Source organism: Typopeltis vanoorti, chromosome 19 (assembly GCF_054136105.1).
Source record: "Typopeltis vanoorti isolate ZY-2024b chromosome 19, IOZ_Tvanoo_1.0, whole genome shotgun sequence".
In the NCBI taxonomy this organism is placed as follows: domain Eukaryota; kingdom Metazoa; phylum Arthropoda; class Arachnida; order Uropygi; family Thelyphonidae; genus Typopeltis; species Typopeltis vanoorti.
In genome coordinates, this window is record NC_143567.1 from 111,721,657 (window position 1) to 111,738,139 (window position 16,483).

Here is a 16,483-nt window from a genome sequence, read left to right on the forward strand (position 1 = left end):
ACATCTTGTACTAGAAAGAGCCAAATATTATTATTATTATTATTTGACACCTCCACGGAGTCCTAAGACTCATCGAGGGAGGGCGCCTACTTTACAGTTCTCCACCTCCACCACTGAACCTCATCTACACCAATGCCATCTGCTATCCACCATCACCACTATTATTTTCACAGACAATCACAAACATCCATGCCCACGGTGCGATTCAAACCTGCAGCCCTTTGTCTGGAGAGTGGATTCGCTAACCGCTCAGCCAACCAGGTTGTCAAATATTAATCAAAAATAAAAGTGTTATATTACCTACTTCATTATTTGTGACAATTATTGTGTTATTATCCCTTTTTAAATAGGAATTCAAATTTAATTACCAAAAAAAAGATGGTTACAGGAGATGATGTGGTTTCTATGAACACGAGAGTGTTATTTGGTACTTTGTGTTGAAGAATAGGGATGTCATTTCAATGTTGCTAAGTGGAAAGTTATGCACTTTGGCCAGAGAAGATGAAATGAAGTTTACTACATTAGAAGAACTTTGCTTCTGGGGGTGGAGGAGGCAAGGGATCTGGACATTTTGATAGACAGGGAACTGAAGTTCAGGGGACACATCATGAAAGTGGTAATCCAGAGTTATCCAAAAATTCACTGCTAAAATGCAAAGAATGCTGAATGTAAGGATAAGGAGGGGTAATAGTTCCACTCTGTAAGGTGCTAATTAGGTCTCATTTGATATGATTGAGACAGATAATCCGGTGAGAGGAGCCCTGTTAAATAGATATAGAGGAATTATTGCACAGGATAATGGGTGAGATAAGAACACTAGAGATCATCCCTGGAGGTTGTACAAGGGTCATGTGAGTAAAGAGGTGAAAAAGAGTTTTTTTTTTTTTTTGCTTGGTGGGTAGTGAATAAGTGGAATGGGTGTGAGTGCTCCAACATTGAATGTGTTCAAAACAAGGTATGATAGTTATTGTGGTCTGTGAGTATTCAACCTCCTGTGATGAGTTTTTGGACTCCATGGAGACTTGAAAGTAATACTAATTATTGTAGCACTGTTCTTGTGATCTTTTGAGGGCAGTAGCTAGTTATTGATTTGCAGTCTAAATTCAAATCAGATTTTTCTGTTCTCTGGAACAAGCTACCTGTTCCACAGGACAGAAATTATAAAATTGTTGCAATATCATCAATCTTATGTGGTTTCTATCAATCACTTTTTGTCTTGGAATTATTGCATTTATCTTTACAGATATAACCAATGCCAGTTATATACATGGTCACTCACAGAAAATCCTTCCAGATCTTTTACCCGACTTATATAGTGAGGATATGTTGGCCATTCTTAACCCACCAAGGCAAGGCGTTGGTAAGTAGCTAATTTTTTTTTTACTGTAATGTCCTTCTGCATTCAGCTTTTATTTATTTATTTATTCGTATGGAGTTTCCTCCCTTTTTCTTTCTTTGTCTTCGATGGGAATCGAACCTGGGACATTCCTTCCCTGGTCATATGGTTGCGAAGTGCACAGCCTAGGCTAACCACGTGGACTGCATTCAGCTAAAACCATTAGACATCTCCATGCTCAATTGAATCCAGCAATTACTTGTAATTACTGTCTTTTTTTTCAGTCTACACACTTGAAAGAGGTCACAAAATCTATTACAAACTATGTGGGGCAGTTGCTTAGTGAGAAAAAGACATTCCTTTGATATGTTTCTTGAACAGCTGTATATTTATAATCCTTGGAGAAAATGAGGAATGATTTTTCAAAAAATAGATGGAAAACTGAATGAAAGAGGATGATTAGAAGTTCAGAGCTAGAGTGAATAAATCCTGGAACATACCCTAACTTAACATCAGCAGAGTACAAGATAGGTGCTAGCACTATAAGAAGCATCAATGGAAAAGAAATGGAACTTGCAGAAGAATTGGATAAGTACCAGATCGACATAATAGGGATGACTGAAACAAAGAAGACAAAAACAGGTGAGACCTTTCTAAGCAACAAATACAAAATGTTATATTCAGGCAATAACAATCAGGGAGAAGAAGTAGCTATAGCATTCAACACTAAATACGAGGATACATCTTAAATGGTGGGTAGTATCAAGTAGAGTGTTATGGGCAAATATCAGAATGGAAAACTAGATAATGACACTTATTTGTGCCTATGTTCCCATAGAAAAAAGTTCTACCGAGGAAGAAATAGGGGTATTTTTCAAGGTATTAGAGAAGACAGCTGACACAATGAAAAGGGAAAATTTGTCATTTTAGAGATCTACATAGCAGAGTAGAAAATTATTACCAGGCATATTGAAATGTTTGGGGAAAATTTGGAGAAAAGCACATAGCTAATAATAATGATAAATGCCTGCTGGATTTCTTTTCAGGATAGGACTAGTTATTACTAACACCATGTTTCACATAAAAATGTACAGCCATTCACATGGAGAGCAGATAGAAGAAATGAGAAACGTCTCATTGAATATGTTATAGTTGATAGCAATGTTTTCCCATTCAGGACACAACATTATACAGAGAGTTTGGAATAGGAAGTGATGACTATTTAGTTAAAACTAAATAGTGACGACTTCCTATTGAGCAAGATAAAACTGAATTTTGTATTGTAAAGAAGGGTGTATGTGTAAGAAAGTTTTAAAACTAATTCAAGTTGAGCAGTTTTCAGTGGTGAACTGTTGACTGAAATACACAAACATCTTTCAAGAAAAATTGAGAGTTTGAAAACATAAACCACACCTCAGAGATTCATTGGCAAATCCTGAAAGAATCATTGTTTGATGATTCAGCCAGAGAGGCATATGGTGAGCCTGTCTGGAAGGATAGAAAAATCAGAACTCCATGGTGGACTGAGGAAGTTAGAGACAGTGAAAGAAAAGAAGAAAGCATATTGAAAGTTCATGGCAATAAGTCAGCTTGTGCTCTTAGAGAATACTGTGCGAAACTAGCTAAACAAAAGTCATTTGAAGACTTTGGTAAGAATATAGAAAATAAATATCAGGAAGGTGACAAAATATTCTGGAGGCTATTGAAAAAAGCTTAGAGATAACTGTCTTAGGCAGCATTTAAAGCAGGGTACACAAGGATCGAGAGTTTTAGATCTGATCATTTCATCAGAGGATGCAATTGTGAGTGGAGTTTCACACTTTCCTCCATTTGGTGAGAGTGATCATAAAGTGATTACGTGGGTTGTGGCTAGTCATATGCAGATTTTTACGAGGAAAGGTTATGTGTGGAATTATATGATCAGTGATTATGAAAAGCTTAGGAGACTGCTTGGAGCTCTAGCATGGAATGAGGAATTCAGCTGCAAGGAAATAAATGCTGCGCTTGGCAACTGACAAAGAAATACATAACAGCATCAATGTGTGAATATATTCCGAAAGCTAAAAGGCAGAATAGGGTAGGTGTAAAATGGATGACTGAGGAGCATGAAATCTAGAAGAAGAAGGTACTTTGGAAGCAATACAAGATGAATAAGGGTAAGTAATAATCAGTTACATGAAAAGTATAAAGAACAAGCCAGGAGAGTGAGTCAGTTGGTAAAAAAACAAAAGTGCAGCATGAGTAGAAATTGGCAAAGAAAGAAAAACCCCCAGAGAATTTTTTAGATATGTGGCAAGTAGAAGGAAGAATGATAATGGTAAGAATGTTAATGGATGAAAATGGGTAACCACTACAGAAGACATTGTTGAGGTATTCAGTGATCAATTTATGTAAGAGTGTGTTTCATTCTAATCAGGGTGGAATTGTGAGAAACTTAAGTGTAGGAGGGTGCAGGAGGTATTTGAGGAAATAACCATGATGTCAATAAGGTAACAGGATTTGATGACATATCACACACATCTTAAGAGAATGTTCCAGGGAATTGGCAGTAGCTTTGGCATGCATGTTTAATAAGAATTTTACAACAGCACAGGTTCCAAGGAGTGGAAGGAGGGTAAAATTGTTCCACTGCATGAAGGTGATAAGGCTGTACTGCATGAAGGTGATAAGGCTGTAGCTTCAAATTATAGGCCTATCTGGAGTTATAGTGAAGGTACTGGAGAGATTGGTGAGAAGTAGGATACAGAAATGGTTTGATACCAGCAGTATTCTCTGTGATTATCAGCATGGGTTTAAAGGGAGATCATGTTTCACTAACTTATGAACTATAACAAGGTGACAAATACCTTGGATAGGAGAGATGCATATACAGTGGTGTACTTGGATTTTGAAAAGCTTTTTGATAGACTGCCACACAACAAACTCTTAAATAAATTGAAATAGATGGGATTGGATAACAGATTTCTGAGTTGGATCACTGACTGGCTGTTAGATGGGTATCAGAAAGTTGTATATGGGGGGGGTATCCCAAAAGAGAAAGATCACTAGTGGTTTGCTGCAGGGGATATGATCAGTTTTGCGACCCTTGTTGTTCAGTTTGTATGTTAGTGATATTGGGACTGGTTTAACTAGTGATATTCAGCTGTTTGCAGATGATGCTAAATTGTGGAGAGCAATGCGGAGTCGAGCAGGCAGGTAAGTGGAATTGTCAGTTCATTGTTGCAAAGTGTAAGGTTTGAGATTTGATAAGTAATGATGGGATGCAAAGTATACACTTATTGGGGAAACTTTAAAGGAAGTAGAGGAGATGAGAGATCTAGGAATATGGTGGTGGACAAGGATCTGAAATTCAGGGCCACTTGCATAAGTTGTGCAAATGTCCCATTGGATAATGGCAATGATGCAGAGGATCCTTACATGCAGAAATAGAGAGGTTATGATGCCATTATATGAGGCCTTGATCATGCCTCCTGTGGATTATTGTGCACAGATTTGGTCGCTGGGTTTTTGTGGTGATGAGGATATGTTGGAAAGGCTCCAGAGAAGATGCATAAAAGTGGTCAGTGGTCTTTGGAATGTGGAGTATGAGGACAGATTGAAAGAATGTAAGTTGAAAACCTCGTGAATAGGAGGAAGGGGAGGGGGGGGGGATATGATTGAGACATATAAGCTAGTCGGGGTTGTTATCAGGTTAACATGGAAGAGATTTTTCATAGAATGGGAGAGGGAGGGGTAGAACAAGAGGCCATTGCTGGAAGCTGTATAAGAAAGGTGTGAGCAGAGGAGTGAGGAGAAGGTTCTTTGCATGGTGAGTGGAATGCATTGCCTAAGTGTGTTGTGAATGTAGACACATTGAATCAGTTTAAGGCACGGTTGGATGAGCATTGTCATCTGTCATCCCAAGGTCATCTGACCCCCATGGAATCAGAGACTCCATGGGGGTCAAATGATAATAATAATAAAGGTGACATGAAAACTGAAGATAAAGATATTCTAGATATCTGGAGTAATTATTTTGAAAGATTGCTAAACTGAGCCTCTGTAGCTCAGTCTGTATAGATGAAGCCCTTTGGTTGGAAAGACCTGGGTTTCATTCCCATCAGTCGTGAGGAACCTTTATCTGGCAAAAGGTAAGTTAGCCAATCTCATAGAGGTAGGGGAACTCAGGTTTTTCATTCCATCAACAGGCAAACCACATAGACACATGCATCTACAGACATAGGGCTAACCACTTGATCCTCGAGTTACATTTGCAAAGTCCAAGAACACTTGGAAAGGTCGTGGGTGCTTAAGTGCATGTTATGACCACTAATAGGATAGGATAGGCTAAACTAAATAAACAGTGTCACCATGGTGGTAGTAACTCCCAAGGAATTCAGTCAGGAATACTTGAATACATCCATACTTGAAGTACAAAAGCCATTGAAAACATGAAATGTGGGAAAGCAAATGGAGTAGATGAAATTCCATCAGAAATACTCATATATGGATATTTAAAAGTTTTACATTGGCTGCACTGCATAATTCAGAAAGTCTGGCAAGGAAGTCGAATTCCAGATGATTGGGCTCGATCTCCCATAGGACCCATTTGTTAAAAAGGGAAATAAAATTATACACAAGAATTAGAGAGTTATTTCCCTATTCAGTGTTCTAGTAAGATATATGCAAGTATACTTAAGAAATCGCTAAGCAAAATTGTAGGATGGAAGCTTGGTGAAGAACAAGCTGGATTCAGGCTAACTAGAGATTGTCAGGATCAGATTTTCACTTTAAAACAAATAGTTGAGAAATCTTGGGAATATAACAAGGATTTGTATTTAAGCTTTGTTGATCTGAAAAAGACAAATTGCCAAGAAGAAAACTCTTCAAAATGATACAGTTATATGGTGTAAATGGGACACTATATATCGAGCATACATAGTCCTATTCGAGCTGTAAGTCAGCGTAGTACAGGAAAATGGTTTGATGTAAAATCAGGTGTTCAACAAGTGTGCACATTACCTCCACTCTTAATCATTATCTGTACAGTGTTATTGTTATTTGCATAACAATAACATAAATACAAGTTATAGTGTTTTTACAAGATTGAATAAATGTTTGCATGATGATCAGAGTGAGTAGTGGCTTGCCAAACAGCAATTTCTGATGTTGGCATAAATTAAATTAAGGATGCCAAGAGCCTTTCAAAATTGACTATAAGCATTAACATTGCACATATATAATGTATTATGAAAAAAAAAAAAAAAAAAAATTCTCTGCGTTAGTTATATTGAAATTTTTATTCCATTACTTGTAGCTTTTTCAGTGATTCGAGCATTGAGAGAATGCAAACATTTAAAACGTGTGATTTTTGTCTCTTGTAAGCCAAAAGGACAAGCTCATCAGAATTTTATACAGTAAGTATTTCTTCTTCTTCTCATTATTATTATTATTTATGGTATCTCCATGGTGTCCAGAGACTCATTGTGGGAGACTCAAATCAACTATAATACACACAAATCCAATCATACCTATCCTTGAATCCATTTACCATCAGGGAACTCGCAACCAATTCTAGCAATCCATTCCACTTACTCACTACCCTCCACACAAAATTTGGTCCACACATCCATACTAACCACACTCTTACACAACTTTCATGGATGGTCCATGGTTCTCTGACTATTTATATAACTAAGATAAAAAGCCAAACGGCTATTTTTTTCTGGCAAAGTTAATTAAATAATTTAATTAATTATATAAATTATATAAATTATTTAATATTTAATTATTATTAATTAATTTAATTATTTAATTAACTTCACCAGAAAAAATAGCCGTTTGGCTTTTTATCTTAGTTATATATGGGCACACCTTTCTGGCATTTGTATAGTGAAGGTAAGTAAGTTCTTTTAACTTAAACTTTGATATCATCCAGGTCTACCTACTCACTGATGAGACCTCAAAAAAGGTTGAAACTGGTCTGGGTAGTGACCTCTCATAATGTAGGGCAGTATTACATCTCCTAGGAGCTGTGTTTTATATTATGAAAAAATATCAAGGATAGTGAGGGAGCTTGCTCCACCTTTGCTTCGAGTTGCCTTGGTGTTGTACTACCAGGTGTTCACTTATGTTTGGATTCGCCAATAGTTCTTCGGGATGAAACTCCTAGATTGTAGTTTTCGATCTCAGAGTTTCGCATACTGGCTGTAAAATAATAAGGGATTTTTATCCCCTTAATTTAATTATTCAGTTAACTCTGCCAGAAAAAATAGACGTTTGGCTTTTTATCACAGTCTTTCCTTTTTCAAATTTACTATGGTGGAGCATAGTGGTTTTCTTCCAAGAGATCATGTGGGTTGCATTTAATACATGGTCTGCAAGGTCAGATTGACCATAGTCATGATTACAGATATATGATTTGTGTTGTTCTAATTAGATGGCTGCTGATCGACCTGTTTGTCCAAAGTAATCCAACTTGCAGGAACAGGCACTGAGAGAGGAGGGAGCTGATCTTTGGTGTAACGGATAAGGGTAGCAAGTTTCCAGTAGGGCTTAAAAGCTGTGTAGAGGTTGCGTTTTTTTAAAGACCTGACTATTTTTTCTGATGTGTGACATACGTTGGGATGGTGATAGCAATTCTGAACTCCTACTGAAGGGATGGGGGAGGAACTGATTATTTTTTTTTAATTCTGTAATGACTGTAGACATTTTAAAGGAAGGTGTTGTGTATGTGGTTGAGTTTGGTTGACAGCAGTTCCACTGGAATAAAGAATTTCCACTGGGAAAGTTTGTGAATGTATTTGTGTGAGTGGGTTTTCTTCTTAATGGAAAGGTTGCCATTATGTTACTAAGGTGTCTAGGAAGGGTAAACTATTGTTATTTTCCTTTTCTGTAGTCAGCTGGATTCTTGGATGTAGACAATTTAAGTGACTGAGGAAGGAAGCTAATATGTCTGGGCCAAGAGGCCAAATAGAGAACACATCATCTTCATATCTTAACCAGATAGAAGGTTTGAGAGGTGCTGAGTCTGTGGCTCATTTTTCAAAATTTTCCATATAAAAATTGAAAAAACGAGCCATAGACTGAAAACAAAAGAAAGAATTGAGATAGACAGAGATCTGTTCGCAAAGTATAAATAACTAACCAATAATAAACTGCTACTGTATAAATTTAGTAGGTCAGTAAATAACTAGAGAGACAGGCTAATCCAGTGAACTAATAATGTTGATCGGGTGATTCGTTTAAGTGTGGCTGGAATGCATGTGGGTTGATGGAGCAGTAAATCATCTCACTTCATTTTTGAAGAATTTTCTATTGTTTACTGAGGAGCAGTATAGATTTTACACAGTAATAGGATATATAATATCCAATTATTATTGGAATTATCCAGAATTTCGTGAATCCTGCATTCATTACATTTTTTTTTTTTTTTTTTTCAGCAGCTCCTCTGTCTTATCAGTAATGGATATCTCATACCCCAACTCAACATCACCAGAATTAAAGATCGGTACTATCAACATAAGAAGCCTGAATGGCAAAGAAATGGAGCTAGCTAAGGAATTAGATAAGTACCAGATCGACATAATAGGGGTGACCGAAACAAAAAAGACAAAAACTGGTGAGCTCTTTCTGAGATAAATACAATATAAAAACACACAGTTTTCTTAGTAGCCATACTAAGCACAAAATACAAGGCTAATCTTCTTGAATGGCAGTCAATCTCAAGTAGAGTGATTTGAGCAAATAAGAGAATGGGGAACTGGACAATTAGACTTATTTGTGCCTACAGTCCCACAGAAGGTTCTACTAAGGTAGAAGTGGAGGAATTTTTTGAGGCTTTAGAAAAAGCACCTGACACAATGACAAAGGAAAAGTTGGTCCTTGTTGGGGATCTAAATAGCAGAGTAGGAAATGATTGTGAGACATACAAAAATATTTTGGGAAAATTTGGAGAAAAGAGCAAAGCTAATAATAATGGCAAATATCTGTTGGATTTCTGCTCAGGACATGGACTGGTTATTACTAACACCATGTTCCAACATAAAAATGTGCACAAATTCACATGGAGAGAAGAGGCCAGGAATAAGAAAAGTCTCATTGACTATATTATTGTTGATAGTGATGTTTTCTCCCTGGTGCAGGACAGTGTGTATACAGAGGATTTGAAATTGGAAGCGATCACTATTTAGTCTTGAGCAGGATAAAATTGAATTTCATATTGAAAAGAATAACATGTAAGAAAGTTTTAAAGCGAATAAAAGTTGAACAGCTCTCAGATGTTGAACTGTAGACTAAAATACACAAAGATTATTGAAGAAAAAATGAAAGAGTTTGAGAACAGGAATCAAACCTTGGAGATTCAGTGGCAAACTCTGAAGAAAACATTGATTGATTCTGCCAGAGAGGCACGTGGTGAAGTTGTCTGCAAGGATAGAAAAATTAGAACTCCATGGTGGACACTGGAAGTTAAAGAGGCAGTGAAGGAAAGAAGAAAGCATATTAAAAGTTCCTGGCAATTAAGTCAGCTTGTGCTCTTAGAGAATACAGAGACAAATGCAAGAATGCTAAACACTGTGTAAAACTAGCTAAACAAAAGTCGTGGGAGGACTTTGGCAAGAATATAGAAAATAAATATCAAGAAGGCGGCAAAATATTCTGGAGGTTGTTGAAGCAGCTTAGGAATGGAGGAAAGAGTGCTGTAAAAGGAGTTAGAGATGATAAAGGTGACATGAAAACAGGAGAAAAAGATATCCTTGAAGTATGGAGTAATTACTTTGAAAAACTGCTAAATGTAACAAGCAGTGATGACAGCACTGTGGTAAAAAAACACTGACCAGGCATGCTGTCAGGAATACATATCCATAATTGAAGTAGAAAAAGCCATCAAAGGCTTAAAATGTGGAAAGGCAGCAGGAGTAGATGATATTCGACCAGAAATGCTGAAGTATAGTGGTATAAGAGTCTTACAGTGGCTGCACTGCATAGTTCAGAAATCCTGGACAGAGGGATGAATTCCTGATGATTAGAGTAGAACTCTCATAGTACCCATATATAAAAAGGGAAATAAAACTGAATGTGAGAATTACAGAGGTATTTCCCTACTGAGTGTTCCTGGCAAGATCTATGCAAGTATACTTGAGAAACGGTTGAGAAGAATTGTGGAAGAAAAGCTTGGTGAAGAACAAGCTGGATTGAGGCCAAATAGAGGCAGTCAGGATCAGATCTTCACTTTACGACAAATAGTAAAAAAAAAAGCATGGGAATATAACAAAGATATCTAATTAAATTTGTCAATTTGGAAATGACAGTGTGTCAAGAGAGAAGCTATTCAATGCACTACAGCTAATTGGTATCAATGGGACATTATATCAAGCAATACTTAGTCTTTATTTGAGTTGTAAGTCAGCAGTTAGAATTGAAGGAAGTACAGGAAGATGGTTTAATGTTAAATCTGGTGTGAGACAAGGATGTACATTATATGGATCACATTATGAAGGAAAGTTTATAATGTGATCCATGAAGGAAAGAAAATTTGATATTAAACATGATATCAAAATTGGAGATGTTAATGTCAGCTCTTTGCTTTATGTGGATGATGTTATACTTCTAAATAAATCCGCTACAAGTCTGCAAGATTCTCTGACTAAATTGAATAACTGTTGTAATAGATATGGTATGAAGGTCAGCAATAAAAAGACAAAGACAATGAAAATAGGCGGAATCATTGAAAATGTCAACTGTGTTGTGAATGGAGAACCTGTGGAACAAGTAAAACATTTCAGCTACTTAGGCACAATTTTTAGTGAAGGTGGTAAATTAAATATAGAAATAGACAACAGAATCAGCAAAGCTGGTATGGTGGAAAGTCAATTGAATAAATTCATATGGAATAAGAGAGAAATTAGTCGGAACACTAAATTTGCTGTATACAAGACAGTGTTCAAACCAGTTTTAACTTATGGATCTAAGAGCTGGGTCAGAAGTAAAACACTTGACCAAAGACTAGAGACCACAGATATGAGATTCCTGAGAAAGATTATAAGCGTGAACAGATGGCATCAATGGTAGTATCATATTAAAAACAAAGATATTAGGAAAGATCTTGAAATCGTTCTTTCCTAATAACATTCAGCATCCAGGAATGCATTAGCAGAGCTATTCTCAGGTGGTATGGTCACTTAAACAGAATGGGCGAAGAAAGATTAGCAAAACAAGTGTTCTCTGCCAAGTTGGCAGCAAAACGACCCAGAGGAAAGACCAAGATATAGGTGGATTGATACGGTACAAAGTGCCCTAGACGATAGAAATGTAAGATCTGGTAATGTTGGAGTCTTGACAAGTAACAGACTGATTTGGAAGAAAATTGTAGATAGGAAGGTATTAATGATGTAATTTTTTTTCATGTAGTACTATTATATCCTGTACACCCCTTGAGGGTACATGGCAGGAATTTGATGATATCTCACATTTGCTGGTATTTTGTTGTAGATCAACCACTTCTTATAATACATAGTATTCATTTTTATTGTTTACATAGGTAAATGTAGTTAATTTTTACTATGTTTACTACGAAGACTGGAATGAAAATGTTTGTATACTGTGAAAAACATTCCAACCTCAACAGACAAGCGAGAAAAATTATTAGGTTTGTTCATCGCTAAATATATATAGTATACAGAGACATCTAATATCTGTGTACAATGTTAAGCAACAGTTAGTGTAATTAGAGACAACTGGAATAACACTCATAATGGAAAAACACACCTCTCAGATTATGCTGCATGCATGCAAGCAAAACAGATTTATTGTACCACTAACATAGCAATTAACTGAACATATTTATCTTAACATCCTGTTTTAAATTTTCTGTTCTAGAAAATACGTAGAACAGCTGTTTATAATTGTAATGTTTATTATAATTTGTAATTACTGAATACAGACTGCATACAATTTATATAAAGCAAAAATATCAATATGAGAATGTATATATGTAAAAAATTTGAAATGAAATCAGCTTGAATTACATTTGAAATATTCAGTGTCATCCAAGCACTTCAGAAATGCAAATTTACAAATAAAATTCTACCCAAAGAGTTGCAACTGCATACACTTTGTGAAAATGTGACAGCTTGATGCAGAATATGCACACTAAAGCTAGTTCTAGCTAGCGGTTTAACAGGCACTACTGGTGCAAATGTATTAAACAGTTTGTCAAATAATGAAGTTGATAACACAAATGACAATGTTCAGGACTGGCTCTGCTTTGAAGTAGATGTAGTTGCTTTAATAATGGGGGGGGGGTAGTGAGAGCTACTGGGAGTGATTTTGCTGATTGGTCAAAACCCTTTCCAGTGTATTTGATCAGTGAATATCACAAGATGGTTACAATGTGGGATGATTAGCAGGCCAGGAATTTTTTTTCTTTTCTTTCAGTCTGTAATTTTTCTTTTCTGATTAAGTGAGATTGATATCTATAGTGTTGTAGTGGATGTTTGAATTGCTGTAGTAATTCATATCTAACAGACCTTGTTTTGAATGCTCCTTACAATGAAAGAGGAACAAAACAACAATATCAAAATATCTGCAAGGTAATTTTTCATTTGAAATGTAATCATTTCACCAATCTGAATAAGTAAAGCTATGTCGAGATATTGAAAATTTGGCACACCTTAATTTTAAGATGTGTAGTAGCCAAACTGCTTGAAGTGCCTCATATTTAAATCACTTTGACACTTACTGGGTGGAATTGTAGGTCTTGCACCCCCCCCCCCCCAAGTAATATAGTAATTTGATTATTACTATTGCATATTCAGCTTTGGTACTCACATGTATATAATATTGAATTTGTGAACCAAAGGTAATAGTTTAATTTTAAGTCCGTGAAATATCTTTAGACTTTATATAGTTTTAGTTTATCTTGTTTGAAATGAATAATTTATTCAACTTCTGATTATTCTTAATTTCTTTTAGGTTATGTAGATCATCTGGAAAAGACCGAAGTTTAGGGGAGCCATTTGTTCCTGTTGTAGCAGTTCCTGTTGATATGTTTCCTCACTCAGATCATTGTGAATTAATTATACTCTTCGAAAGGAAATCGGCTATTAAAAATATAGATTATTAATAAATTGAAGTTTAGTTTTGTACAGTGTGAATACTCTTATCTCTTAGACTTCTGTGGTTTACATTAATGCCAAAGGTGTGCCAGAGTTAGCTACGTGAAGTGTGGGGTTATAGGAGAAACTAGGATTTGTTTACTTTATGCATCCATGGGAGATGCTACTTCAGGAAAATAGTTAAAAGCCAACTATATTCAACACTAGTAGTGGAATAAAATAGTTAAATAATTAACTGCATGCATAATGCAATGAAGAGTATAATGTCCATCATATCCAAGGTCAACATGGTTCAAATGTTTGATGAGAGAGAGCACAGACTTGGTTTAATATAAGTCCTTGCTTTTTATTGTATTGAGTGGGAGTGAATAACATTTCGGAAACCTTCTTAAATATCTGGATTTAACTATTGTAAGCAATATAAGCCATTTCAGTTTGTGCCAGAGCACTTGATGACTTTCATTTGTTGTATGGAAGGCTATTCCAATTTTTTTTTTTTTTTTTTTGATGTATTCTGTGATACGCAGAATTTTCCACAGTTACCTGTTTGTCCTGCATAGCAGATATAATGTGAGTAGTAGATATAATAAACTCCTGGGTTTTTCAGGAAAGGACATGGTAGGCTAGGATATGGCGAGCTTAAATACAGAAACTTTATTTCATGCATTCTCAATTTCTTGCTCTTTTATCCATCATGTATTATTGGATATATGGCAGAATTATTGGCAATCTTTGTAGTCCTTGTCGCAGCTGCTTGAAGCTTCCCTAGGGTGCTCTTGGAAGTTTTTTGTGTTCATAATCAGTTACAATAGGATTACACACATAAGCTGTAGCTCTTGATTCCACTTCTCGTTATCACTTAAAATGTTGAAACATCCTTTTCTAAAAACCACTGAGAGTAAAAAAAACATCTTGCAGCTGCCTCCTTGAGAATTCTCAGGCAGCCTGGATAACTAGGAATAATGGACCATAACTATCTTATGTCCAACATGTGACTGATAAAATAGCAGGGATCTTGAAGCTGTATGGGAAATAAAGTTATACATGTGTATTTGTATCGAAGTAAGCCGCCACATCCTTTAGTTAAAAAAGGGGTGAGAGGGGGTTGCAAATCTACTGCTCATTGGTATCAGCTATGTAGGACAAACAAACCAGAATATTTTTTTTCCATAACTTTTTTGGTAAAACTTCGAATTTTATTGTACTGCAAATATATCAGCTCCGTCTGTTCCTTGTAAGTATAAATTTAGTTCATTTAATTTTGAAAATATATCTGCCAAATAAGTGAGCTTCAGAACCAACTTCTCATCATGCAAAGATTTTGTGTAATCATTTTGCCCATCTAGAAACATTGCAACTTCTTCGCAGAGATCAGCAAGTTTTGTTAGCACTTCGGCCCTTGACAGCCAATGTAATTCGGTATGCAAAAGAAGAAATTTATGGAAACTTCCCATCTCTTCGCAGTTTTTAAATACGTGTGACTGTAATGGCTTACACTTGATGAAATTTACGATTTTTGTGGCAGTGTTTAAAACATTTTTCAAATCGTCTGACAGTTTTTAGATACTAAGTCTTCTCTATGAAGTCTACAGCAACTCCATGATATATACACACAGATACTATTTTGGTTTACAAAATATATCTTTGTGCAGCTCATTGTTCCATATAAAATGGATAAAAACAATCAATTGGGACAAACCTTGTGTATATATATATATATATATATATATGTGTGTGTGTGTGTGTGTGTGAGTTAACTCATCCAGTTGCAGAGAAAAAAAATTTACTCACCTTAACTCTGATAAGCTGATCTTCTACCTATTTGGACATTTCATTAATGCAGCCATGTTATTGGAAAGTGGAATTAATTCATCCTCTTTCAAGCTCTTGTCACCAAACATAACTCCTACAGTATCTTTTATTGCTGGGAGTTCTAATGACTTGCCAATGGTGTGAGGCTTACCAGATTGTGCAATTTGCAAATTAATGAGGTATGAGACACGTATATACTTTTTTCATTAATACTGGTGAAATGAGAAAGCATATTTTTTTTGAAGTGATCAGTTCTTTTAATTTGCTTTCAAAAAAAGGAAATCGCTTGTTTTTCAAATCAACATGATTTATCTTCCACCCAAAATCAGATCCTGACCGACACTTTGGGAATCTCTGATCTACAGCATCAAGAACTATAGACTGCATGGCTCCTCATCAGAAAGACTTCAAAAGATGCTTTTAAATAGTTTCTGAACATCTCCTATCCATTCATAGTACTAGTGTACAGTAGGTTGGCCAATTTCTTGTGGATGTTTTCCCATTGAAAAATAATATATATATATATCAACGGGGTGCTTAAGGGTCAAACCTGTATAACTGAGAGGAGACCTCCACATAGCCTTTAAAGGAATGCGGAGAACCGACCAGGGCTTCTGACCTAATGTCCAATCCTCACCTTCTCGTGGTGCACCCTGTTGGGTATCTACTTGGATACTGAACGAACGAGGATGGGCTGGCAATTTGGGATTTAGCCGACCAAATTGTATTCTTATTGGTTAAACCGACCAAATTGTATTCTTATTGGATGGCATGACATGACAAAATTTCATGCCAGCTGGGGCATCGCCCAGTTAAACAAGGCCCCCGTTGTTTCCTCCAGGGAACCAGGGCGAACAGCGAAAAGTCAGCTACTGGAACAAATCTGAAAACAAACTCAACATCACCAGAGTTAAAGATCAGTACTATCAACATAAGAAGCCTGAATGGCAAAGAAATGGAGCTAGCTGAGGAATTAGATAAGTACCAGATTGACATAATAGGGGTGCCCCCCCCCCCCCCCACCCCCCCCCCCCCCCACCCCCCCCCCCCCCCACCCCCCCCCCCCCCCACCCCCCCCCCCCCCCACCCCCCCCCCCCCCCACCCCCCCCCCCCCCCACCCCCCCCCCCCCCCACCCCCCCCCCCCCCCACCCCCCCCCCCCCCCACCCCCCCCCCCCCCCACCCCCCCCCCCCCCCACCCCCCCCCCCCCCCACCCCCCCCCCCCCCCACCCCCCCCCC

General features: G+C 36.9%; 1 protein-coding gene across 1 annotated transcript in view; it reads left to right on the forward strand.

Moving 5' to 3' along the window:
* The window catches only part of LOC150096445 (tRNA (uracil-5-)-methyltransferase homolog B-like), a 261,744-nt gene extending 248,285 nt beyond the window's left edge, over positions 1 to 13,459 (forward strand). The window contains exons 11-13 of the mRNA XM_090409068.1: positions 1,244 to 1,360; positions 6,633 to 6,732; positions 13,289 to 13,459. Of these exons, the coding sequence (XP_090265194.1) occupies positions 1,244 to 1,360; positions 6,633 to 6,732; positions 13,289 to 13,439 (368 nt within the window). The 3' untranslated portion in view covers positions 13,440 to 13,459. The remainder of the gene's footprint in view (positions 1 to 1,243; positions 1,361 to 6,632; positions 6,733 to 13,288) is intronic.
* The last annotated feature ends 3,024 nt before the right edge of the window (positions 13,460 to 16,483 follow it).